General features: G+C 39.3%; 1 protein-coding gene across 1 annotated transcript; it reads right to left on the bottom strand.

Annotated features, from left to right (window-relative positions):
- Window positions 1-1,558: 1,558 nt before the first annotated feature.
- On the bottom strand, window positions 1,559-22,657 carry LOC311042357 (arachidonate 12-lipoxygenase, 12R-type-like). Its single transcript, XM_084053043.1, has 15 exons — window positions 22,633-22,657; window positions 17,779-17,941; window positions 16,971-17,166; window positions 15,983-16,064; window positions 15,512-15,634; window positions 14,815-14,909; window positions 12,778-12,944; window positions 11,196-11,339; window positions 9,219-9,425; window positions 8,921-9,007; window positions 7,343-7,512; window positions 5,912-6,033; window positions 4,022-4,122; window positions 3,666-3,851; window positions 1,559-2,991 (listed from the first exon to the last, which is right to left on the bottom strand). The coding sequence occupies exons 2-15, from the start codon at window positions 17,932-17,934 to the stop codon at window positions 2,812-2,814; spliced, it is 2,016 nt and encodes a 671-aa protein (XP_083909169.1). The 5' UTR covers window positions 17,935-17,941; window positions 22,633-22,657; the 3' UTR covers window positions 1,559-2,811.
- Between the last annotated feature and the right edge of the window lie 3,437 nt (window positions 22,658-26,094).

Genomic DNA, 26,094 nt, shown 5'->3' with positions numbered 1-26,094 from the left:
AGGTTCAAATCACATCCTAAATTATTTCATACCCTTTTCCAAAGCATACTTTTATTATTAACTTTTTTTTCACATTTTGCAAACAACTGCCAATGTCAAACTGCAAAACATACATACATACACAATACATCTGGTGTATGGCTGAAGCATTGCATTGCATTTCCTTGTGATTATGATTATGAATAGAGCTTGTTCCAACCATGTTACAGTAAGGGTGATGTAGTAGCCTAATGCAGGTGAAAGACCATTGTGTTTGTATTGTGTTATAGGTGTAATGCATAATTTTCTATGCATTTACATACAATGTTTACCACCAGGGTTGCGGATGCCTTGTTTTCTTCTTTCCAACGTACAAAACGGCTAATAATAAAAGCCCTGCTGCTACACTGAGATTGGTCATCTATCGATTTTCGTGACTCCAGAGGGCACTGTTTTCTACAATAAGCTATGTGTGACCAAAACAATGCATCCCATGTCAACAGATAAGTGTTGATATATATATATATATATATATATATATATATATATATATATATATATATATATATATATATATATATATATATATATATATATATATATATATATATATATATATATATATATGTATATGTATATATATATATATATATATATATATATATATATATATGTATATATATATGTATATATATATATATGTATATATATATTTATATATATATATATATATATATATATATATATATATATATATATATATATATATATGCTAAACAACTGTTATTGAACTGGAAAATTAACTGTGTTGTATTCAGCAGGACATCATATTAAGCACATACACATTTGTCATGTATTTCATGAATTATTTAGTATTAGTATTATAAAATATGAAATACAATAAGCTAAAAGTACATATTAGTATTCCATATATTAGGCCTATACAATATAATTTAAAACAACAGTATTATTTAGAAACCAGCTTGTAACTGGGAGATGTGAGGAAGCAAATTGGGCTCCAATGACTTGGGTATTTTAAAAGCTGAAATCTGTAACTTATATGTCCTAACAGGGATCCGAACCTAGGTTAACTTTCCCTCATGAGACACCAAATGTGTAGCTACCACTAATGCAAGATATTTTTGGGGCGGCCATAGCTGAATGGTTAGAGAGCCCGGGAAGCCAAACGTCCCAAGTCTGATTCCAGGCCTCAGCCCTGAGCAATGTGTCGAAGTGTCTCTGAGTAAGACACTTCACTGCTCCTAGTGGTTATGGGATGGATAAAATGCAGAGGACAAATTCCACTATGATGTGCAAATATACACAACACCCCAAGGAGTGGAGACAAACTGCTTACTGCTTCAGGCAGTACCACTTGTCAGCCAGTAGGTGTCCTACCTGACCAGGGTCTAAATGTCTCAGTGGAAGAGTAGGAAGATCCAAGGGTCCAGTGGTCCTTCCCAGAGTATAACTTATTTGGTACTAAACCCAATATAGTTCTAAAAACAAAATATCCAAACATTTATGACAGCACTCACCTAATAACTTTAAAAAGAAAAAAAAAGGACAGAGACAGTGCCTCAGTTTCACCAATTTATTTTTTGTAAACTTACAACTTGTTTTGCTTTGATGTAATAATAAAGAAACCTGAACCTTGAAATTAAAAATTAAAAACAGCTTAACTATGAATATCAACATCAACAGTTACTTTTCCTTGAAACGACAAATTAAACTGTTTTGAAATGACCAGTGTTGGAAAGTAACTTAAGTACACTTAACAAATTTTAGGCCATGTGCTCAAGTGGAACTTGATTTCAGCTAACAGCAACTAGTTGTTTCAATGTTTTGTTTATTGTGATGCCAGAACATTAAGTCTCACTGTTCTTTCCACTTGACATTTTAATTTGTCAGAAATGTATCTACTTTTGAAACAGTCAACTGACAAAGACATTTTCATTGCCACTTTATGGAATAAATGAATAGATTTAGGAGCAATTCATTTCTTTAATGAAAACCCATACATATGAACATACACAAACACATGAACATTATGTTCACAAACTGCACCTTTACTCCAAAGGCTTGAGTTAGTTTGAATAATTATTCAAAATGATCTGATTAACTTTTATTTGATAATATAATGAAAAGGGTCAAAATAACTGTAATAAAGTTTGGGGGGGGAAACGAAACAACACATTTTCTTGTTCTCAAAACGGGTGTGACAAATATCCATAGGCTAACCTAAGAACTTGATATCCTATGTGTCTTTGTATGCAGTCCCTGTATGAGTAACATCAACTCTATTCAAAAATGGATTGATGGATTGGCATTTGTATTGACAAAAAAAGGCATCTACAATATATGAACATAAGTTATCTGTGTGACGTGTGTGTGTGTGTGTGTGTGTGTGTGTGTGTGTGTGTGTGTGTGTGTGTGTGTGTGTGTGTGTGTGTGTGTGTGTGTGTGTGTGTGTGTGTGTGTGTGTGTGTGTGTGTGTGTGTGTGTGTGTGTGTGTTTGTGTGTGGGACCTGCACTGCCACATGTTGGGAGGAGAGGGGGGATACTGGATCAATACAGCTGAAGACTCTATTTAACCAGGGGTCCAAATTGACCATTACAGGTCTGTAATTCCAAGAGAGCACAAATAGAAGTTAAATTATCACTGAGGATTTCACAGTGTAGATCGGGGTCCTACACATAAAGAAAGGGAAACATATGTATCAAATGGGGGTCTGTGGCCTAATGCACATATACATGGGGGGGTCATCCTTGGAATGAGGTTATTCTATAGTGAACGACTTGGGACTGAGAATAAAGTGAATCAAACCCATGTCAAATGGCAACACTATTCTCTAGCAGCTCTGGGTCCATGTATTTGTATGGGACATCCAGAGTCTGGTTTCTAGCCTTTACAGCTGCACTGAACTCTGCAAGCTTATCTTTGAAATGGCCAATGAGCGTGCATGGAGTCTCCTCACTGAAATGCTCTTCTGGGCAATGGCCAAGAGGAACCTGAGGAAATAGAAACTTATATTATTATACAGGTACATGAACACATTTTCAGTCTGTGTAGCCTATATTCACAACAGTTACAATACATACATTTCACCTCAGAAGTCAGAATTAGAGCTGCATTGGCGGGGTTATTTTGACCGTGATATCATAATATATAGCCTACGCTAGCATCCCTATTCTGGGGCCAACAATCTTCCAAAATAGCCGATAGCAAAATAGCTCACAAGCGACGTGATGTGGGCTTCAGCTATTTGTTGAAGATATTTAATGTAGAGTGACAACAGGAGGTTTTAAGTGGTTAACCCTATAATGAAATGTCCTAATGGGTCGAAGGTAAGTGGACGTCACAAACGTAACTTGCAAGGCGCACCTTTGCTCTGACCCGCACCAAACTTGGTCAAAACACTGTTCAGGGGTCTGCCATGTCAATAGTCACACCAGGCCCTTGAGTTCCATTACAGGAATCGAACTCAAAGATAAGGTACTGTAGTTTCAGGCGTCATTTATGCGTGGTTGTATGACACCGACACACACCAAACATATCAGTGCTACAAGCTCACAATGTGTCGCAGTGTGATGCGTTGTGGGCTTGTAGATCTGATATGTCTGAACCGAAACACCGACATGTAACTATGTATAAGGTGGCTTTTAATAAAGGAAGGGACACTTACAAAGTCACTGGACTGTTTGCTGAGCAGCCAAAGGGTGGCCATGCCCTGGACCGTAGTGCCGATATCAGGAAGGGTTTGTAACATGCTGCTCTCACATGCTGCTCTCATGCTCCCCCTAGTGGTGGTGGTGGGAGGAGGACATTGCAGCGTGACGGGAGCGTTGGGCATCCAACCACCATAGTCAAACTATGATAATAGAAATAGATTGAGATGTTACACATATATATATATATATATATATATATATATATATATATATATATATATATATATATATATATATATATATATATATATATATATATATAAATCTGGTCAGTCAGTGTTTCTATGACGGGGAATCTAAAAGGACACACCTGTCCAGAGTTGACGGCAGAATGCTGGGCGGAGCAAGTGAATATCACCATGGTGACAAACTTCACCAACTCACACACTGAGCTGAAACAGTTGGGCACTCCTGAGTGTGGACAGAAAACATGAAAGGAATCAAGTAATTACAGAATAATTATGGTAGAAGCATCGTGGAACATAATACAAATGAAAACAATACTTTTGCATAGACTGTTGACATGAAATAGTTATTCAAAAAGATTATGTGTATCTAAAAGTATCATTATGTGAAGTTATCCCTACATATATCCAAACCAGAAAAATAATAAACACTATTAAAAACGTTAAAACGTTCAGAAATGTGTGTTCCAAGGCAGGAATTTTATGGCGGCCACGGCGTTGCTCTTTGGCCGTGAGTATTCCGTATGGGCCGATGTGCCCCGACGTTTGATCAACAGCAAAATATAGATTGATACATCCGACAACATACAGCCAAAATCCCTAAAATAAATTGATTACTGAAAACAAATTCAAAGTTTAGACTATCAATATCATACAAATGTAGAGAGAAGCTTTCACCGCTCTGATGGACAATACATAAATAATACTTTTGCAAACAATATCCATGTTCTATTCCTTTGTCAATGGGAAGGAATAGAACAGGATCCAAATGGGAAGTTTATTTCAGCAGCTAGAATGTGACAGATTGACATTGTTTGAGCTATTTTTGGTGCGCAGCTCCTCATTTAAGTTAATTGCCTTCACCAGGGCAGATCTCCGCCAGACCAGGTTGACTTACCCAGGCCCATGAAATTCATAGGCAGTCATAGTAGCCAATTAGAATGAAATCTGCTAAAACTGACTCATCTACTGATATAGAACCATATATATGCTATATAATGTCGCTGTTGGGTGGAGCAACTGTTCATTAAAAAAAAAATATATATATATATATATATAAAAACAATGTAAAACTGTGAAAATAGCCAATCTACAAGCTATAATTATTAATAATTAAGAAATACTATATTTTAAATAGTGAAAAATCCACCAAAGTCATTATTAGTGCAAATTCAATCAAATTTCATTTGAATGAAAATAACTTAAATACCAAGGACCTCAATGGAAACAAGCCCACAAGGACTTTTTTTGGACGGACCTTTTAGACAAAATGTTATTAACTGTACTTGTGCTGTTTTTACATTTCTGCCTAATCAAATATTCAATTCAATTCAACATGCTCCCATTCAGCCTCAATGTCTTTGATTGGAGAGGATCCAATCAACACAACTAGAGTCAACACCAAAGTAGTTCATCCACAAACAGGTGGGGTTGAATAGTGTTGAAAGATGATGAGACATCTACAAACAGCTTGGCATGATTTTGAATAAAAGATCACGCAAGGTGACAGTAGCGTAATACACACAGTAATGTGTGACTATATATACTGACAGCACTAATATATATATATATATATATTAGTGCTGTGAAGGTTGACGCGTTATTGACGCATGACCGAATTAACAGCGTTAATATTTTTATCGAATTAATTGCTCATTTACAACATTTCTGTGGTGTGAGAGTGAGTGTGAGTGTGTGCGTGTGTGTGAGAGAGAGAGAAATAATCAGTAGTGTAAAAAAGTACTCAATTTGTTTACTTAAGGGGACCTTTGTATCATGACTTGAAGTTAAATGCTGCTTACACCTCCACTATGGCCCCTCAATTATGGAGAATGGGGAAATAATCCAATAGGCTGTAATATATTGGAAATGACAAAAATAAATATAATAGCAGATGCGTTTACTGTATAATGTAATATGGGCAGCTATTTTTATTCATTAAATGGAAGGCTGCACCGCCCATAGAAATGCAAGGCAGACAGAAAACGCTTTGTGTGCACGGCCCCTAAGCGTACCTGTGCTTGCTTGGGAAAGGAATCCATGCTCAAAGATGTCCTGGATCCACTTCTGCAGCTCACTGTCTTGTTGGACCTCACCATCAGTCTTGTAATAGTAGCCGAGGATCCCCTCAACAAACCTGCACAACACAACACAACACAACACAACACAACACAACACAACACAACACAACACAACACAACACAACACAAAAAGGTCAACTAAATAGGATGGAAGTGGAAATAGGAAGTTGCCGTCCTTAGTGACATTAAATGACAGGCAGATATACACTACTATGCAGAACATCATATAAACCGTTTAAAAATAATAAAAACTAAAAATGTGTACAGTAAACAGTTTGAGGGGGGAGGGGGGGCAATCAGCATCCTCTGCCCCCCACCCCTCCTGTCTCTGTATACCCGTTGATGCTACTGAGCTTCAGCCTAATATGTTCTGCTTCAAGTATTGTATTGTATTGTATGTATTATGTATTACTTTGTTTATTTCAAATATGTAAAAAAAAAAACTGAATATCTTTTTTTTTTTGCACTGTCGAAATCACAACAATGAGATGAATATCAGATTAAAAGATAGCAAAAAAGAAACAAAAGGAAAACGTAAAGTAATCAAAACATATCCGAAAAGGAGTGAGAAGAAGTAAAAAATGTATAAACTCCCACCCCTTTTATACCTTTGAGTTAAATAATTACTTACTCGCTGAATTCTGTGCCTTACATTATACTACTTATGAAAATATATATATACTCTTCGATGATATATCAAAAATATATCCTATATAAACATATATAGCCTATATATTTAAATATATACACATGTACATCCATATCCTAAATACAAAATACAAAATACTACAATACTACCCTCCATTCTATGTATAGTACATACTATAAACAATACATACAAATACAGCAAATAATCCTGCTATCCATTCCCTTCCTCCCTGTAACTTGTTAAAACCAAACCCTTTCACATTGCTTTAAAAAGATTGATGTTTGGACATTGCTTTAGTACCTCACTCAAACTGTTCCATATATTTACACCTGTCATCGATACGCAAAAACCTTTCATGGTGGTATGTCTGTTTCATGTTTTAAAATTGAATTCTCCCCTCATCCAGAATGAGTGGGGTCATCCCTATGTTCCCCGGGTTCCATGTTCCCCCACTAAGGTTAGGGTTAGGGTTACAGTTAGGGTGAGGGTTAGGGTTAGGGTTAGGGTTAGGGTTAGGAAAGCGGGGAACATAGAACCCGGGGAACATACACGGTCCCGAATGAGTTATATCTGAATATACTGTACAGCTATTTGATCCTTATTTTAACAAATACAAATCACTTATACCCTTCCTTTAACATCAGACAATTTCTCACTCAGATCTCCAGAGTGGCTTAATATTCATGGAACATTAGCAAATCATCAGATGTTCCTACCTGTGAATGATGGCCCACAGTTTGAGCCCATCATCCCTGTAGTAGAATCCTGGTACAGAGTCCATGCCACGCTCCTTGATGTCATCAGGTAGACACAGAGAGCTGTAGGTCAATGAGGCCGTGGCTCTCTGCAGGATTGTCTTCAAAGCCTCTCCACCTGAAGCTACAAACTAGAAGAAAATCACACTTATAATTGGAAAATAGGACAGCATTCGAACATTTGGCAGATCTACAAGTTCCCAACATCTTAATGATAGATCTAGTTGTGCAACTCGTAGATAGGCTGTAGAGGGAAGAGGGGAAAAAGGATGGGACCAAGCATAGACCCCCTGGGAGACCCCTGTCAGCAAAGTATAGTAGGCTTTAACCCATTAAGACCGTTCGGTTACATTGTAACCTTTGTTCTCTGAGTGAAGAGAACAAAACTCTCCACCAAACTGCTGGCCTACCGTAGCCTGGGACCAGACGAATCTGCCAGTGCAAAATACAAATTTCCCTCTGCGATTTTGGTCTGGCACCGCTCCGTTATGAATCCATTTCCTGCTCCAGAAGTCTGGGGTGACCAATCAGGGCCCAGTATTAAAATATTGGAGACTGTGATTGGTAGTTGGTTGTAGGTCTAACCAATTGTGTCCAGAGCCATTGTTTTGATCCCGCCCCCTTGGAAAAAATAACGTCCTCATAGAAGCACCAGACTCATATCCACGCAGTGATATAGTCTGGCTACGCGAGGCTAGGCCTACTGTGCGAGGGACAAACCCTATGAGCACCCTTCGGCAACTGGGTAATGTTTGTGTTGCCCTTGTTTGGGACCGCGTGCCCCGCCGTGTCACCTAACAGATCCCCAGATTAATGCCAAATGGGAGGACACAGTGCTCGAAGGTTTTGTCGTCTAAGACAAACCTGAGATAGTGTCAGTGCGTCAGACGACTGTGTCTGATTCAGAAGGATTTTGTTTGTTTTACCTACAAACGAGCCGCGACAGCAACCCCGAGAGGGGCGACTCAATGCCAGCTCTCCAAACTGCACACTGCAGTGGATAAATTATGCTGCCAACACTCGTAAGTAGTCTTCTCACAGAAGAAACTTGGAAATAAAAAAAATCCATCTCTACAGACCTGTCTACACCAGGCAGGGTAGGTAAAGAGGTGGCGCGATAGACACCAGCTCTGCCACCCTGGGACGTTTAGTCTGTTGGGCTGGAGTGGAAACGGCAGTTTTTTTGCCTCTAAACAACAGGCACTTCCTAGCCTCAGCTGGTAGGATGAAGCAATTCATACAGGGGGCGGGATCCTCATGAGCTGCTATGGCGTGACCAGGGCCCAGGCCCCCACATGCAGCCGCAGAGAAAACCCCCCTCTGTTTCCCTTTCACCGTCCGTTGATCCTTCATATCCACGAGTAAACGGAACACAGTTGTTATATGACGCGATCTAGGATTACCCTATGAGATTTTCAAGAGAAAAAATAACGCAGTGACCCAGGGGGAAAGAGATGTTGGTGCTCTATTGGTTAAGAGTGAAAGAGATTGAATGTATTTTTTTTTGTATTTGACAAACTGTTAATCAGTGTTTCCTACCTGATTAAAAAATCCATTCTCAGAGATCAGGAATCCACGGGCCAGGTTGTTGATCTGCAGAGTGTAGCGGGTGTGAGGAATCAGGAGCTGAGGAGGAGGAAAAAAAAAGAGATTGACAGTATTGGAAATTAGTTCTTAAAAGATGGTATCCTCTAGTCAATGTTATACCCATTTTAATTGTATTGCTATGTGAATATGACATAAGTCAATGTGATCATAATCTCAACTGGATTTGATAGTATTACCTGGTTGTGTCGCTGCACAAGAAAAACATTTGATTGAATTCTGATAGCTGTACCTTGTACAGAGGATGGACCATGGGGACATTCCTTAGCAGTGACAGAGCAAAGGTCTCTGCCATCAGGTGAGTTCGCAGCAGGTGAGCGTTGAGCTGGTGTTCACTGAAATCGGCACTTCTTACATAGATCTTGGCCATCAGCCAGTCATGCTGGGAGCCAGTAGGCAAGAAGATAGGGTTGTACTCTTCTGATGGCGTCTGCTTCAACTGTAAGGAACAACATGAGGCACTGTCACAATTTACTACTAAATTAAATTAGATTAATTAAATTATATTTGGCTCAAATCCTTGATACACAAGCCATATCATTGTCCTGGCATCTGTGACATGTAGGGCTGCTACTTTGTGTATGTGAGGAGTAAAGCTCCTGTTTATTTGGTGTTATCAATTCACATCAATTTAAACTGCTGTTTGTGAGTAACTCAGAACACAAACTAGATAAAGTGCTCCTCGGAGCACAGGTCTCCGCCAGGTCAGATACGTTATTGTGGCCTCCTGGTGGCGCTATAATAGGCCAATGTGAAAAAGGTGCCATTTATTCTTAGGTCGTTCACGGCAATCGGACACTGCATTCATGATTTGAAGCATTTTGTTCCAAAAATGTGTTTTGCTAAATTAGACCTGCTGGTGGCGCTATAACAGGCCAATGTGAAAAGGGTGGCATTTCTTCCTCGGCCTAGTGGGAATGTGCGTGTGAAATTTCACGGAAATCGCACGCTGCGTTCATGGTTTGAGGCAGTTTGTTCAAAACGGACCAATCCTGCAAACTTTGGATGGCAACCTTAACCAATAAGGATGGAATATGGGAAATCGGACAGATCAGGGTTGATCACATGACTATAGAGATACTGTGTACCGATTTGCATGACGTTTGGTTAAAAACTGTAGGAATAATGTGAAAAAATGGGTTTTGCACAAATCGGCCTCCTGGTGGCGCTATAACAGGCCCATGTGAAAAATTTGAGGCAGAGGTTCTGAATTGGCATCCAGGGAGTGTGTGTGCACAGTTTCGCAGCGACCGGGCCAACGGTGCCGGAGATTTGGTGGTAACACACGGACACACGGACGGACGGACACACGGACGGACACACGGACGGAGGGTAAAACATACTCTCTCGCCATGCCTTACGGCCTGGCGGAGACAATAACATTTGGTGATGAAGTTACATAATTATTGTCAAAACAAGGTTGTTACTGTTTTTCTTTGATTCTTTTTCTATTTTTTTTTACCACAAATACAAGCATCACCCTGGATGAATGAGGCATCCCCAAATTAATAGTTTGATGTGACAGTTTTTGCTGACACTTTTTAGATTGTTTATTCGTCATACAGAACAATCTACCGTTATTTTTCAATGGAAGCTGCAGCGACATGAAGATTCAAAGCTATATCCGACGTTTGTAGCTGCTACAAAGATACAAAGCTACAAATATTTTATCTTTGTATCTTTTGTATCTGGCAGTGTAAACACAGCATTAGTCTCACAGGCAAACAACGCTTTCCCACCCAATCGCTGTAACTTGGCAACAACCCCTTCTGTGACGCACAGACTGCCTCTCACATGAGCGGAACGCCTTAAATAACTCCCCAAACCCTACAATACCAGTTAGCTCAGTGGCGTACAACCTTAAGCATAAGACTTCCAATTCCAACATGTTGGGAACAATGTATCTCTAAAATGCGCATTTTTGCGAATTGGGGTCCAGGGACCCTCATGGTAGACCCTCATGGTAACTCTGAGAATGTACAAATGGAACCAAATAGACCCGTAAGGGTCTCAGAGTTATGGGGGTCCTTGAAAAAAAAGGGGGGGAAATAGAACCACTGTGCTACACTGGAACAGAGCCTTCATTAGTATCATTGGTAACACCAACTAATTATTAAGGAAGTAAAGAAGAGGCCCAATTTCTTTCCAGAACGGCTGCTGTGAATGGAGTCTTTTGGTTGAATGTTTCAGTCTGGAAGCTTGTTCTCACCTGAATGGCGATGGGCATCAGTTTGTGGTCAGGCGTTGAGTGCAGCAGCACCAGTGGAGCCATCAGGTGTTGCTGCTTATCGTTGATGATGTTTGCTTCCACTCCATCCAAACGCTTATAGTCACACAGGAAGATGTTGCCATTCTGTTGGAAACATTAACAATGTTATTATTGCTTCACATATCTCATATAGCCCTGTCACAAGTATTAAATAATCACCTGATTGCAATTAGTTGAGCTAATTGCAATTCTTTTTGCATAATCGTTGGAAGTGTTTCCATTAAAAAGAAATTCAAATATGTTGAAGAATGTACACAAATTACTCTTCCAGAAATAGCCTAACTACCTCATCTCCATGCTCACGTGTTGCAATACGCAGCGTTTTGAGCTTAGATAGTCAATTTCTTGCTATTTTCCTGCATTTTTTAAAGTTTAAAATTATTAAGGATATGGCCTGTTTTAGCCATAGTATATATTATTTATTTTGATTATTGGTACTGGTCATTGACAGTCATCTTATTTGTCATATGTTCTTCCCCATTTTTCTCTGTAAGGCAAAAATTGATGTATTTTTCAACATGATTTGTTTGACATTTAATCGCCAACTATAATTTCATGATGGTGACAGACGGCAGCTGACACTGTGCATTAAACAGTACTAAGGGATGTTGTGACAGTATCCATGATATAGCAGAATATATGGATCGATCATGGATCCATCCATGGATGGATGGAACCATGGATCCAAGACGGTCATCTGTCATGACCGTCATGGATGAACTTCAACATAGTGCATATTTGCACTTTCTCCCTTTTTGGCCTGTACATCTACGTAAACGTTCAGATTTCAAATATAAAGTGCTTACTCCTTAGCCACGGATGTTATGTACAGGCCTTCAGAAGTACCCTCATCTTCCGTATTGTTCAATAAAAAGCATTTTAATCCGATTGGTGGCCATTTTATCCTACAGTTATAATGTATCAGAGTGAAATACACCTCCCAACAGATAGGGTTGCGTAGTTGAAAGCATATGGGGAAATATGGAGAAAATGGCCTCCGATCGGATTAAAATGCTTTTTATTGAACAATACAGATAATACGGGTACTTCTGAGGAGCAATTTATATTTGAAATCTGAATGTTTATGTTCAGATGTACGGCCCAAAAAGGGAGAACGTGCAAACACTATGTTGAAGTTAATCCATGACTGTCATAATAAATTACAGTCATGTATTAACCACAGGCAGTGAGGTCACACAGTATGTGCATGAGTTGGAGGTGCAAACAAAGGTACTTCTTACATGGATTTGGGAGTTTGAAAAACAAATAGTTGGACATCCTGTCTTAATTTTTCATTAGACGTGGTGGTAGCAGGTCCCTACACTACTACGTAACCATATTATTACACTAGGTTAAAACGATATATCCCTGTATACGATCCATCTTACTAACTCTGCTACCTGGGTTGTTTGCACCTAAAAGATAACGGTGGATTTGGCCACACCCCCAAATACCTGTATTTGTGTCTCAAAGAATAAAGTATCACTTCACTATTTAAAAAATAAAGAAATAAATAAAGCACCTTCATTTCCGTTTCTAAGCTCCGCCCACCATGGAGGCTCAGCATGTCATTGGTGACAGGGAAGTTGTCTGGCAGGGCTGAACAGCAGCGGATCAGCATGGGGTTGACACCATTAAGGTACTGGTAGCCGAAGAAAGCATCCTCTTTCCATTGGCTCTGCACGTAGTCTGGAAGACAGATGCCTGTTAACTCTGCCTTCTGTTTACGTTACTGTTCAGCCAAGCAGCATCCATTTTGTATTGTTTAGAACAAAGTTGACTTTTTAGTTTTCTTCACCATGTCTTTGCATAATACATTTAATTGGTTTTACACTGATCAATTATCTAACCAGTCACACAAGCTCTGTCATACACTGAACCATCACAACTATGATTATGATCATTCAGTACATGCTATCTCCATTATTAATAAATGTAACTTTGACAAGAGGTCCCGCCCTCCGCCTATGTAGTCCGGGGCCGGATCAATACTCGTTCCTTCGTTTCCTCTTCTCATCTGAGAACGCAGAACTAATTTCCTCAGTTTTGCCGAAAAATTATTAGCTTATGGTTTCACCAGGCCAGGACGGAGTTCTGGACTGCGAGACACTAACAATTTGGTTATTCTGACTTCCTACCGTAAGTACACAGTCTTTTCCCGCAATACTCCCGAGCCAGCAGCCTCAAAGCTTGCTTCCAGTGGGGATTACTATTACCAGTTAGCTTCGATCACTAACCGTTGGCTTTTACAGACATGCTTAGCCTAGTTAGCACGGAAAGCTAACAGGTGACTAAACGTGCAATAGCTGTTTGGCAAGCTCACACTGTAACTCGGTTAGCCCCAAGATAGTCTTTACTCCAAGTGTTACGCCCCGCTGGCTACCAAAGCTGGCTCGACGAACGGCTAGCTCACACTGCAGCTCGGTTAAGACCTAGGCTAGCCCTGACTCACCCTAGGCTAGCCCTGACTCCCCGTGTTGCGTCCTGCTAGCTACAAAGGAAGCTAACTCGACAGACAGCTAGCTCACACTGTAGCTCGGTAAGCCTACGCTAGCCCTGACTCCAAAGCTAGCCCGACGGAAAGATCGGTCGGCCCTGGGCCCGAGTGTATCAAGAAATGTCTTCTGTGTCCGCGCACTAGGGGGCGCTCTCCCATGGCAAGATCTCTCGCTTCCCTCACCCCGTCCTGTGGCACCTGGGTCACCATTGCTCCGCCCCCTCAGTGTTCCTATTGGCTGGGGTTTAAACAGCCATAACTCCAGCTCCCAGCATGCTTAACGCCCCAAACTTGGTAGGTGCTCTTAGACGGCCAATAGGGACAGGCTGTAATTGCTTAAGCCCCACCCCCTCTGTGGTCCAATTGGCTGGGCTTTAAAGAGCCATAACTACAGTTCCAATTATGCTAAATACTCCAAACTACTCCAGACTTCCAATTTAATCGAAAATGACCACCTCCGGTTTTCCCTTGCTATTTCTGTGTCTTGAAACTTCACCCACACACTCTCTGAGGGGTGTCGAGATCAATGGTGCAACCCGGAAGTGGATCTGTTCACTTCCTTTCTTACCAGGAAGTGGTCCCTACCTCCCAAACACAAGGTTGCACAGGTATGACAGTGGACCTGAGTGCAGCAAGTGCATCGCTGCTCGGCAGCAGTGTTGTAGCAGTGTTTAACACTTCAAAAGGCCAAAATTGGTGATCATTGCTGATATCAGCACAACATAGGACTAGGTTTGAAAATCTAGTAAGGTTAAAGTGGTTACTGAATACTGATTACTGATTTTGATACTATATCAGCCACTTAAACCTATAGCATCCATATTATGGGGAAAGCTTTCGCAGAAAATAGCAGATCGACAAGCTCTTGTCGATCAGCTATTCAGTGAAATCTTTCCCCAGAATACCAGGAAACAGTAAATACATTGATATAGAGCCCCGAGGGACTCTGCTCAACCATATGGGGTTTAAGTGGTTAACCTATTGCTAGTGACCCCCTGGAACCTCCTCAAGGACCCCTGGGGGTTCTCAGACCACACTTTGAGAACCACTGGAATAGCCAACCTGAAATATCAGTTGTTTTGACTTTGGCAATGGCGTCGATGTTGTTCCAGTTGTCCTTGGAGCCGATATGACCTTTCAGTTTCAGCTCCGACAGACTGGGGAGTGAAACAAGCACAACGTTTAAAATAGAGGAGGACTGCTTCAAAACTAAAATAAAAAATAAAGGAAAAACAAGTTTTCAATGGGTCCCTGTCTTGTGAGATTAACCATGGCCAAATATATGTGTGCACACGCGGCACGCACGCACGCACGCACGCACGCACGCACGCACGCACGCACGCACGCACGTACGCACGCAGGCACCCATTGAAACTTCAAACTCCATTTTAACCATCGTAGATTCATCGTAAACACCCGTCCTTGATTCTGATGACTCATACTGCCCTCACGTTTTTCAATTACTTTTTTCATTTATTTGTTATACTTTTTTTGGGGAAAATGTAAAAATAAAAGAATTACAATTATAAAAGTATTCGAAAAAACACGTCCCCTCACGTATTAGGAGGGCAGTATGAGTCACCAGAACCAATGATGGGTGTTTTCGATGAATCATGGTTAAAATGGAGTTTGTATAGGAAGGGTCTGATGAAATGAATATCAAATATCTAAATACTGAATAAGCCGAAGTAGGTTTTAAGATGACCCAAAACATGAAACGTTAACAATGTCCCCTCATAGTCAATAGTAAACGATTCACCTCTTAGCTGCAGTGAAGAGAAACTGTGTGCTCTTGGTGAAGGAGAAACGGACTTCTAAAGGCATATCTAGAGGATTATCACTCTTCATGCAGTGAGGAATGCCTTCCATATATATATCCCACCTATGGAGGGAGACAGAACACAGTCAACTGGCTTGGAAGAACTTGGGTAATTTGACCAGACAAACTTGAAGCTTGTATATAGTCTTATATGAGTGATTCTCAACCTTTTTTCATTTCCAGGACACCCCAGTTTGACATTCAGGATTTGATGTATTTTTAATCTGTGTTCATTTAACTCTGAGAGTGTACAAATTGTACACTCTTAAGAGTTATGGACCTGTAAGGGTCCGTTTGGTTCCATTTGTACACTCTCAGAGTTACAGACCTGCAAGCATCCATTTGGACCCCTGGGGGTCCACAGACCCAACGTTGAGAACAAGTATGTCACATAACATCTCACTGACTCACTGATAGTTCTGCTCTCTCTTCTTCAGTTCTTCTTCTCTGCATTTTTTGGCCAAAGGTAGTTCGTCCTCAAAGCATCTCAAAGCTGAAAGAAAATGTAAAAGTTAAGAGGAGATTAAAATCTGATATTTAGTGTTGGTAACAGGTTTATAACCTTAACCCATTAAGACCTGAGGCCGAGTCTCCCAAATGCAGTTTTATGAAAAACTTAGGTTGCTATGTCAGTGGTTCTCAACCTTTTTCATGTCAAGGACCCCCAAAATGATATGTATTTGGCCACCGGCCCCCATCTCAAAACATTTTGTTCCAAGGACCCCCAGAAGAAAAGTATATACAGTAGATATATTGAAAGACTTGCACACACTTTTGTACATCATCTTGTTTAAAAAAATAACAGATCTACAAGCTCATGGCGTGGCACAAAGTGACCTAACCTGACGCTGCCAGATCCAAGAAGCTTGCTTCACATATTTGTTTCACAGCTTATTTGAGGAACCTGGTTACTCAATACCGCCCCCGTCTGGCAGAGTCAGGTTAAAAGTGACCTGCTATGAGCTTGTATATTTGCTATTTTTGAATAGCCAACCAATGTGCTATATATACAAAAATCTAAGAGGACACAGATGCTTTCCCGGTTTGAATGGGTTATTTAATTTTGTTGAAGCTAAATAAAAACTAGAAACAACATGTCTAAGACATTTTAAGTGTGCCTACCGTTTGCTAAGTCTTTTTCGGGCAGAGTTTCGGGTTTCCTGGTAAAATATCTGTCACATATATATCAGCTGCATGTATACTATTAGCTGCTATTTTAACTGCCTCATTGCACTCATATTAGGAATATTTGACCGGTTTTCTTGTTCTGTCTTCTATTTCTATTATTCCTCCCTTTCCTGAAAACTATAAATGATGTAGTTTGTGCCACCAATAATTTCACCGGCTGTTTTACACATTTAAACCTGTGATGTGATTTTCAGAACAGTCACTCACTAACCTTTGCCCTCTCTGAACAGGTGTGTCTTTCCATCGGTGAGCCACTGGTAGATGGGGAAGTGGTAAACGTCTCCTTCTGGAGACGTGATTTCAATCTTGGAGGGGAACCAGTCCTTCCCCATGACGCCCTTCTTATCCAGCTCTATCAGCACCAGCTCACCAAGGGTCACAGGACATTTCACTGAGAAGGTAGAGGTCTGAAAACACCAGTGTTGGAAAAAGTACTCACATGTTTTACTTGAGTAAAAGTATCAATACCTCAATGTAGAAATACAGTACTCTGTTACGAGTAAAAGGCCTGTGTTCAAAATGTTACTTGAGTAAAAGTACAAAGGTATTGGCTTCAAAATATACTTCAAGTACCAAAAGTAAAAGTACTAAAATGTTTGAAAATAGGCAAAAATAATCTACAAGCTATGTGACGTGACGTGATGTGACGCGTTGTGAGCTTGTAGATCGGCTATGTTCAAATAGTCTAGGTATAAAATAGAGCTAAAGTGGTTAATGTATGTTTTATAATACAATAATGGATATCTGCAAAGTAACTATTAACTAAAGTTGTCTAATAATTGTAGTGGAGTAAAAGTACAATATTTTCCTCAGAGATGTAGATGTAGTGGAGTAGAAGTAAAAGTATTGAAAGTTGGCAATAATCCACTAAAGTATAAATATCTCAAAATTGTACTTAAGTACAGTACTCCAGTAAATGCACTTAGTTGCTTTACACCACTGGAAAACACATTGAGAAATGTTTCTCAAAAAAGGCAGTTGATTCTCCCTTGTTTCATTCAGACATAAGTCAGACTTACAGTGCCTTGGAGGAAGTCGAGAGGTCCCTTGATGCTGGTGAGCTGGGTGCGCCCGCTCTCACCCTCCCTTCCCACCAGTTTGATGTAAACACTGTTCATGGTGGACGCCATGGAGATATTTGCAGTGTGCACTTTCACTTTGTATTTCGTGGCCATGTTCACACTGGGGAGCAGAAGGAGAGAATTACCAATGTAATGTCAATCCAATTATATCAAACCACCACGGGTCTTCAACAGGGGGTCCAGGACTAGGGTCGCCAACATTGCCTCCCAGCAATACGGGACGGGTCGAACGATCCTAAAGGCTACATAATATATTGTTGCTGTCCGGCAGGAACCAGCTAACTCCATTTTTCCGCTTTTGCATTTTTTTTCCATAAATCAGTGCTATTGAACACCCTTTACGTCTGTGTGTTGGTAAAACAAATATTGAACCAATGAAAAGTTTTAAAAAGTGCTAACTCCATTGGATCCTCAAACTTTCTGCTAAACCAGCTAACTCCAGCAAAGGGGGGTGGAGTTAGCTGGTTTAGCTGACTCCAGGCTCCACCCCCTTTTGACCTCCAACCTCATTGTGAACTTGGAGGTCCATTCAGCTGTTCTTATCAATGATGAACAAAACCTCCTAACTCCATTTTTTTTGGTTTTCATTTCCTGAAAAAATAACATTTGGGAGTTATGCTGGTTCCTGCTGGACAGCAGAGATATTGGAAATGACAAAAATAAATATAATAGATGCCTTTACTGTAATGTGAGCAGCTATTTGTATTTATTAAAAACATTCCTGAGCCATGCGCGTGCATTGCAACATTGCATCATTTTCACGAGACAATTTTGGCTCAGCGGTGCGGGGGCGCAGAGACTGAAATGGACTGCCGGAAACTCTGCATCTTCCCTTTACCCGGGATAAGTGAAGTCTCTTTTGGTCAAAATACGGGGCGTCCCGGCTAATACGGGACTGTTGGCAACCCTATCCGGGACCCCTAGGAGGGTGTCCTCAGAAAGAACTACAGGGGGATCCCACATTTGTCTTAAAATAGTAAAACATATTATTAGCAAAGATAATCAGTAAACAAACAAAACTAAAACAAATTGCACAATACTGATGATAGTGCTGCTGCTGAATGGGGGGCACAAACACCAATTCCAAAATCGCATTACAACCTATAGGTCACAGCCATATCTCTGTAATTCTAATGCAATCAAGACAGAGAAACAGATTTCATTACATTGTTTTATCATGAACTGTATTTTTGTGATAACTAATACATGAGATTGGTGTGCAGTCGAAAATAAAATAAATGTAAGTATTCAAAGTGGCTGAATAGATCGGATATTGTCGCCTTGCTAAACTTTTTAAAGTTTTTCAGGAAAAATAAAAAAACTGATCCAAAACAAAACTATATGATATTTCTTAATCATTTCACCCAAAATGTTTATAACAAATTATGACTATTTAAATAGAAATAACACTGTCTGTCAGTTATGTAACATAAGAGATTTAAATAGGATTAAATCTGACTTATAGGCCCAAAAAAAAAAAAAAAGTAAATAATTTGCATGTGACAAATTATGTATTATTTATAAACATGTGACTTAGGCCAAACAAAAGGCCTATTTTGGCAAAAATATAATTTTCCTCAAAAAATTACTTAGGCCATTAGTTTAGCAAGGTGACGATATTTTAGTTTTAGTTTAGTTTAGTTTATTTGCACATTAAAAAAATACATTTGATAAAAAACAAAACAAAAATGGAAAAACCAAACATTTATATGAAAAGGAAATCATAAAAAATTACATGCCGGAGAGGCCAAAAAAAACCCAGCTGGGCTTGTCGAGTGGCCTTCCTAAAAGCTATCTTCAAAGCTTAGAATATATAGATATATACTAGAATATATCTAAAACAACAATAATAATAACAATAGAACAAATATATAGAAATGTCAAAATATCCTTAATAAATGGGAATATGACTATACATATATATATATATATATATATATATATATATATATATATATATATATATATATATATATATATGTATACATACACATACCTGTATATTATACACGCACGCACGCACGCACGCACGCACGCACGCACGCACGCACGCACGCACGCACGCACGCACGCACGCACGCACGCACGCACACACACACACACACACACACACACACACACACACCCTACAGCAGAGTGGTTAAGAGGTGCTACTTAAGTTGGATAATAATAGCTGTGTGTGTGTGTCTCTTGAAAGAGCTGAGGCTAGTACAGTCTCTAATATGAGGTGGCAAACAATTCCAGAAGTGGGGTCCTCTAAATTTTATGGAAAATTGGGCAGTTGATGTTCTGAAAAAAGTGGAATGAAGATCACCAGCTGACCTAGTGTTATGGCTATGAATTTCATTATTAAACTGAAATCTATTTTGAAAACAGATTGGGAGTAATTTGTGAATAGATTGAAACAAGAAAATGCATATTTGAAGATTATTTAAATCAAAGATGGGAAGAATTCTAAAAGACTGAAACAAAGGAGTGGCGTATTCTTCTGATGACTCCAATATCCTTACCTATTTTATTAGAAATGAGTGCTATACTTTTTCCAGGTGAGTTTTTCATCTATAATTACTCCTAGAAATGTAGTAACAGTAACTCTATCTAGGATATTATTATCTATTTGTATATTGGGAAGAGTACTTAATACTGGATGATTATGAGGCATAAACATCATGTATGCACTTTTCTTTACATTCAAGGATAATTTGTTAGCCTTGAACCAGGTGTCTACCTTTCTGAACTCTTGGTTCATTTTCACTATTAATTTCTGTTCATCTTTACCGGATAAAAAAAATATTGGAGTCATCCGAATCGCGAATAGAATAAAAAACATATTTGGAGAAGTTAAATATAAATCATTTATATAAATGAGGAACAATAGGGGTCCAAGTATTGATCCTTGGGGGACTCCACAGGAAATCAACTTGCAATCAGAAGAGATGTTATTCCACATTACAAATTGATGTCTTGCTGATAAGTAGCTCTGAAACCAAGACAAGGCTATCGCATTTAAGCCATAAAGTGAGAGTTTATGTAATAAAATGTTGTGATTGACCAAATACGCCAAGTGTCATTTCTTTGTTGTCACGAGCTAAGGAGACATTATCGATTAATTGGGTGAGCCATTGCAGTAGAATATTTTTCTCTGAAACCATACTGGTGGGTATAAAGCATATTGTTATCGTTAAAATATGTCTTTCTAGTACTTTGGAAAAGCATGGGAGAATGGATATGGGTCTATAATTGGAAAATGATGCCGGGTCATCTGCTTTAAAAAGAGGGATTACTTTGGCCAATTTAAATTGTTCAGGAAATACACCCGTCGCAAGAGAGCGATTTCAAATATGAAGGTGTGGTTTGGAGATATATGGAAGGCATTTCTTCAGAATACGTGATTTGAGTTCATCCTGGCCAGATGCACATGATTTAAGTTTATTAATAATTTCAGTAAACTCATTCTCCGTGATAGGATCAAATACAAAGGGATGAGAGGGACATTTTATACCAGAGATAGACAGCGGGGTATTTGGTATTCTGTCCACTAGAGAAGGACCAATATTAACGAAAAAAATATTAAATTCATTAGCTATTTTGGAGGGATTAGAAGTAATTTTGTCTGCCATTTTAAATTCAGTCTGCAAATTCATTCTGTGATTCGGAGAATTTATCATCATAACACTTACGTTTTGCTGACCTCAGCAGGTGATTTAATTTATTTCTATAGATTGTATATCACTTAAGAATTAAAGGAGAAGGATTTGTGAGGTAATCACGATAGAGTTTATGTTTTTTTATGATTGATCGTTTGAGGCCGGTCGTTAACCAGGCGTTATTCTGTTTCCCAACTTTCTTTGTTTTTCTTTGTAATGGGAAGGCCTCTTCAAAAAAAAACTTTGAAATAGATAACATGGAAGATGTTATATGCAGCTTGGGTTACATGTTCATTTATGACGGCATCCCAATTGACTGTGGATAGGTCACTATTGAACATATTAGATATTAGAGTGTTTAGACACGATTTGAGATTACTTATTAATATACTGCAGTGATTCTCAAACTTTGTCGTCTGCATGATAACCGACCTTTTGACAAATATAACATTACAAACAAGAGTTTTGATGTCAATATAATGTGCAAATAATGTGACAAATTATTATTGCTTTCTAATCAGTAACAGTTGTGCTTGTCAAGTTTATTGTTTTAATTTGGTTTAACACTTTATAGACCGGTAGGTTCACATAATGGTGTCATTGTTTTATCATTAACCCATTCAATCCTGTGTCATTTTAGATTTTAACCACTTTAACCATTATGTTATACTTTGGCTATTCAAAAATAGCAGATATACAAGCTCATAGCATGTCACTGTGTGCCGTGCTATGAGCTTGTAGATCTGCTATTTTTGAAAAGATTGTGAAAATGTGTGCACATCTTTCAATATATATTTTTTTACAGCGTTTTTAACTCAAATCTTTGCTTCTGGTGGTCCCTGGAACAAAATATTGTGAGATGGAGGGGGATACAGCCATTTTGGGGGTTCTTGACGTGAAAAGGTTTGAGCACCAATATAGCAATATACGTTTTTTTTTTTTTTTTTTTCCAGAAAACTGTTAGGATTTACAAGACAATTTTAGAATTGGCAGTCTTAACACACACACACACACACACACACACACACACACACACACACACACACACACACACACACACACACACACACACACACACACACACACACACACACACACACACACATTTCAGAAACACTGATCTGATGAGCGGCAGCAGTCTTACCTTGGTTTGAACGACTCAGAAAGGTTTTTCCAGATCTTACTGACACCCTTCCATCTGTTCACTTTTATACAGAGCTCTGGGAGGGGCCAGGGACGTGTCACTCCTCCTGGCAGCCAGTGTTGGAAAGTAACTAAGTACATTTACTCAAGTACTGTACTTGAGTGCAGTTTTGAGGAATTTTTACTTTACTGGAAAACTGAACTTACTAGTTACTTTGTAGATTTAGATTATTATTACAAAACATACATTAACCACTTCAGCCCCATATATACTGAGGCTAATTAAGTATGCCTGCCATGCCAATGTCAAAACACTTTTGTACACAATTGTAATGCGGCATGCCCTTTTCTTTTAAATGTTTTGTTTTTTATCCCACGATTTTGTAACCCATTTTTTCACCCAGTGCCATTTGCCTAAACTGTAATCCTGGGTGCTAATCTCCTTCTTCCAGCCTGGGGAGAGCCCCTAACTGAGCTCACGCTTCCTTCAATGCATGAGGAGAGTAATCACCTGACAGGGGGGAGTTTCCCCGGTAGGACGTAGCAGGTGGAAGGAACACGTTGTTCTAACCCAGCCTGGTCTCACAGAACACGGTGAAATAGCATAGATTGACAATTCCGTAAATAGACTACTAGAAAACCAGAAAAGCTGTGCATAGGAGCCGCGAATCCCATGGTGAAATAACATGGGTTAACCGGAAGCAGAGCAGTCCCCCACAACATGATTTACCATTCTGTGCCTATCGGTACATAACTCGGACGGCACTGAGTAGGTTCAAGTGAATGTCGCAACGTTCGGCACAGCAACTCACTCGATTTAGCTCGCTCAGTGGTGCTCCAGTTCGCTTGAGACTGCGCACCTCCGACATGGTCCAAAAAGTACAAAAATCAATACAAGGGATACGAGGCGGCTATGTACGGGTTTTCGGGTTTTCTAGTCGTCTATGTACGGAATGTCAATCCGTGCTATTTAACCGTGTTGTGTGAGATCGGGTTGTCCAACCAGTTCCTGCATGTTTTGTGTGAGGGTACCTACCCCTAGGGCACACGGGGAGAACATGCAAACTCCACACAGAAAGGCCCTTTCGCCAAACCCACCTAGGGTATGGGCACTGATGACACGGAGAGAACACGCCCCCCAGCGCCCACAGCGGCAACACTCACACAATCACAGACATTTAAAATCATGGTTTTACTTACAAATGTACATAAAAAAACATGAATCACCAAATAACACCAAAACAAAACACTAAACACAATGACCCATAACATAACCCCTATACTCATTCCCATATTCAAATAATTACAAAAATATGAACAATAATACACAGTCCTTGGTGCCCAAGTGCATGCTGGGAAATGGACTTTCTCTAGCCACCATTATAGGTCACTGAAAAGCCGCCCACACGATGTCCTGGTGATGACGTCAAGATCATCCCCATATCGGCTGTGATCTGGCCTAGTACTGAACGTCACCGGAGAACGCCATCATAGAGTCATCATGGCGTCATCATGACGTCTTGATTTTGACGTAATTTCCAGGACGTCATCTAAACAACTTTATAATCACCCAAACTGCAAACTGGCCGTATATCAGGCTGTTTTAGGTCACTAAAAAGCAGTCCATACAATGTCCTAGTGATGCATATCGGCCATGATTTGGCCTAGTCCTGAACGTCACTGAAAGACATTGTAAACTACTTTTTAATCACCCAAACTGCCGTAAAAAGGTGTCATACATTGATTGTCATGGTGATGACGTCCTGTAAATGACATCAAGATCAAAGATCATCCCCATATCCATATCTGCTGTGATATACTAGTTGACAAATGATGTCCACAAAATCTTCCAATGAAATCAGCTTGTGCAAATTATTTTATTGTGTCACACAAAAGCTGGCAAATAATCCAACTTTGAATAAGAACAGGCCAGGGTTTTAAAAGTGATTTTACCATTACAACAATTTAGTTATCCCCTGTTTAGGAGATTTCAGTGGAAACGTATGTTAGTTGAAATAAGGTGATATTCTGGGCCAGATCTAACTAGTCATGATAGGAATTGATCAAACCCCATTCATTGGCTCACTGGTCCAGGTTCGTCCATGTTTTGTTGGGAAAGACTCATTCCATTTTTTAACTTTGAAAAGTCAATCTATGCAAGGACACATTGTTATGTCCGTCTGTAAACAGCTAATCTCCGGCACCGTTGGACTGATCAGCATGAAACTGTATGCACATTCTCAGTAGGCCAAGGAAGAACCTCTGCACCAGTTCTTTCAAATCGGCCTCATGGTGGCACTATAACAGCCTGCTTTAGGTGTTGGCCTATAATTCTTAATACATGTTTTATAAGGGTAATAATAATAATAAGGGTAATAATAATAATAGTAATAATAATAATAATAATAATAATAATAATAATAATAATAATAATAATAATAATAATAATAATAAGGGTAATAATAATAATACATTTGATTTGTAATGCACTTTATATTTGACACAAATTTCAAAGTGCTACATGGCATGAAAAGTCAATAAAAACAGACAAAGGCATCAATAACTCTTGAACCGTAGGTCATACAATCAAAATCTCTGGATGCCTTGGATTATGATCCAAATATAGGCCCTGACCATTTGTGCCAGGCTAGATTTTCCCCATTTCACGTGTTCTTCCTTTTTGCTAGTCCTTCTTTCAAATATTGTTCAAAAGTCACACACATTGGTACATAGTATCTCTGGATCGGAGTCATGTGATGAAAGGCTAGGCAACCCGGCCTGGTGGGGATCTGCGCTCCGTGGAGCACACTTTTTTTAGGTTACTCTGTCGTAGTGCACAAACACGTTGATCAGTGTGCATGCATGTATGTTGTTAGTAAGCCAGCAATATGTTCGGGTCAAGGGTCATCACCATGCAAGCTTGTGATGGACATTTTCATTGATATACTATTTTTGCCACATACATACAAAATAAGTGATCAATATTGTTTTTTTTACCAGAAATACATAATGAACTCCTAATGTACCATATTGTCTATGCCAATGTGCTAGATATTTTACAATGATAGTATCTGCATTAACCACTGAATAACAAAGAAATATAAGCCAATTAATTAAAAGCCAATCTACAAGCTCACAACACATTTCATCATGACATGTTGAGAGATTGTAGATCTGGTATTTTCAAAACAATTCAGAAATGTTTCTAATTATTTATTTATTTACTCAGCCTATAATGACATGCCCAAAATGAGGATGCGGGAATTAAAGAGGTTACCTATTCTGAAGAAAACCTTAAGACTGCCAGGAGGCTAAGACAGATATTAAATGTGATCTATTCCGTATTTGGGATTTCAATAATTGGTTCTTATCAGTACAGTTAGTGCTTCCATCACACATTACATGAGCAAAGGGCCATTTGGGTGCAGGTCATATGGTTATCAGAGGACAGTGTTACTTGAGG

Source organism: Gymnoscopelus microlampas (genome assembly GCF_963454915.1).
Source record: "Gymnoscopelus microlampas genome assembly, chromosome: 3".
Taxonomy (NCBI): Eukaryota; Metazoa; Chordata; class Actinopteri; order Myctophiformes; family Myctophidae; genus Gymnoscopelus; species Gymnoscopelus microlampas.
This window is presented reverse-complemented; position numbering and strand designations above follow the sequence as displayed.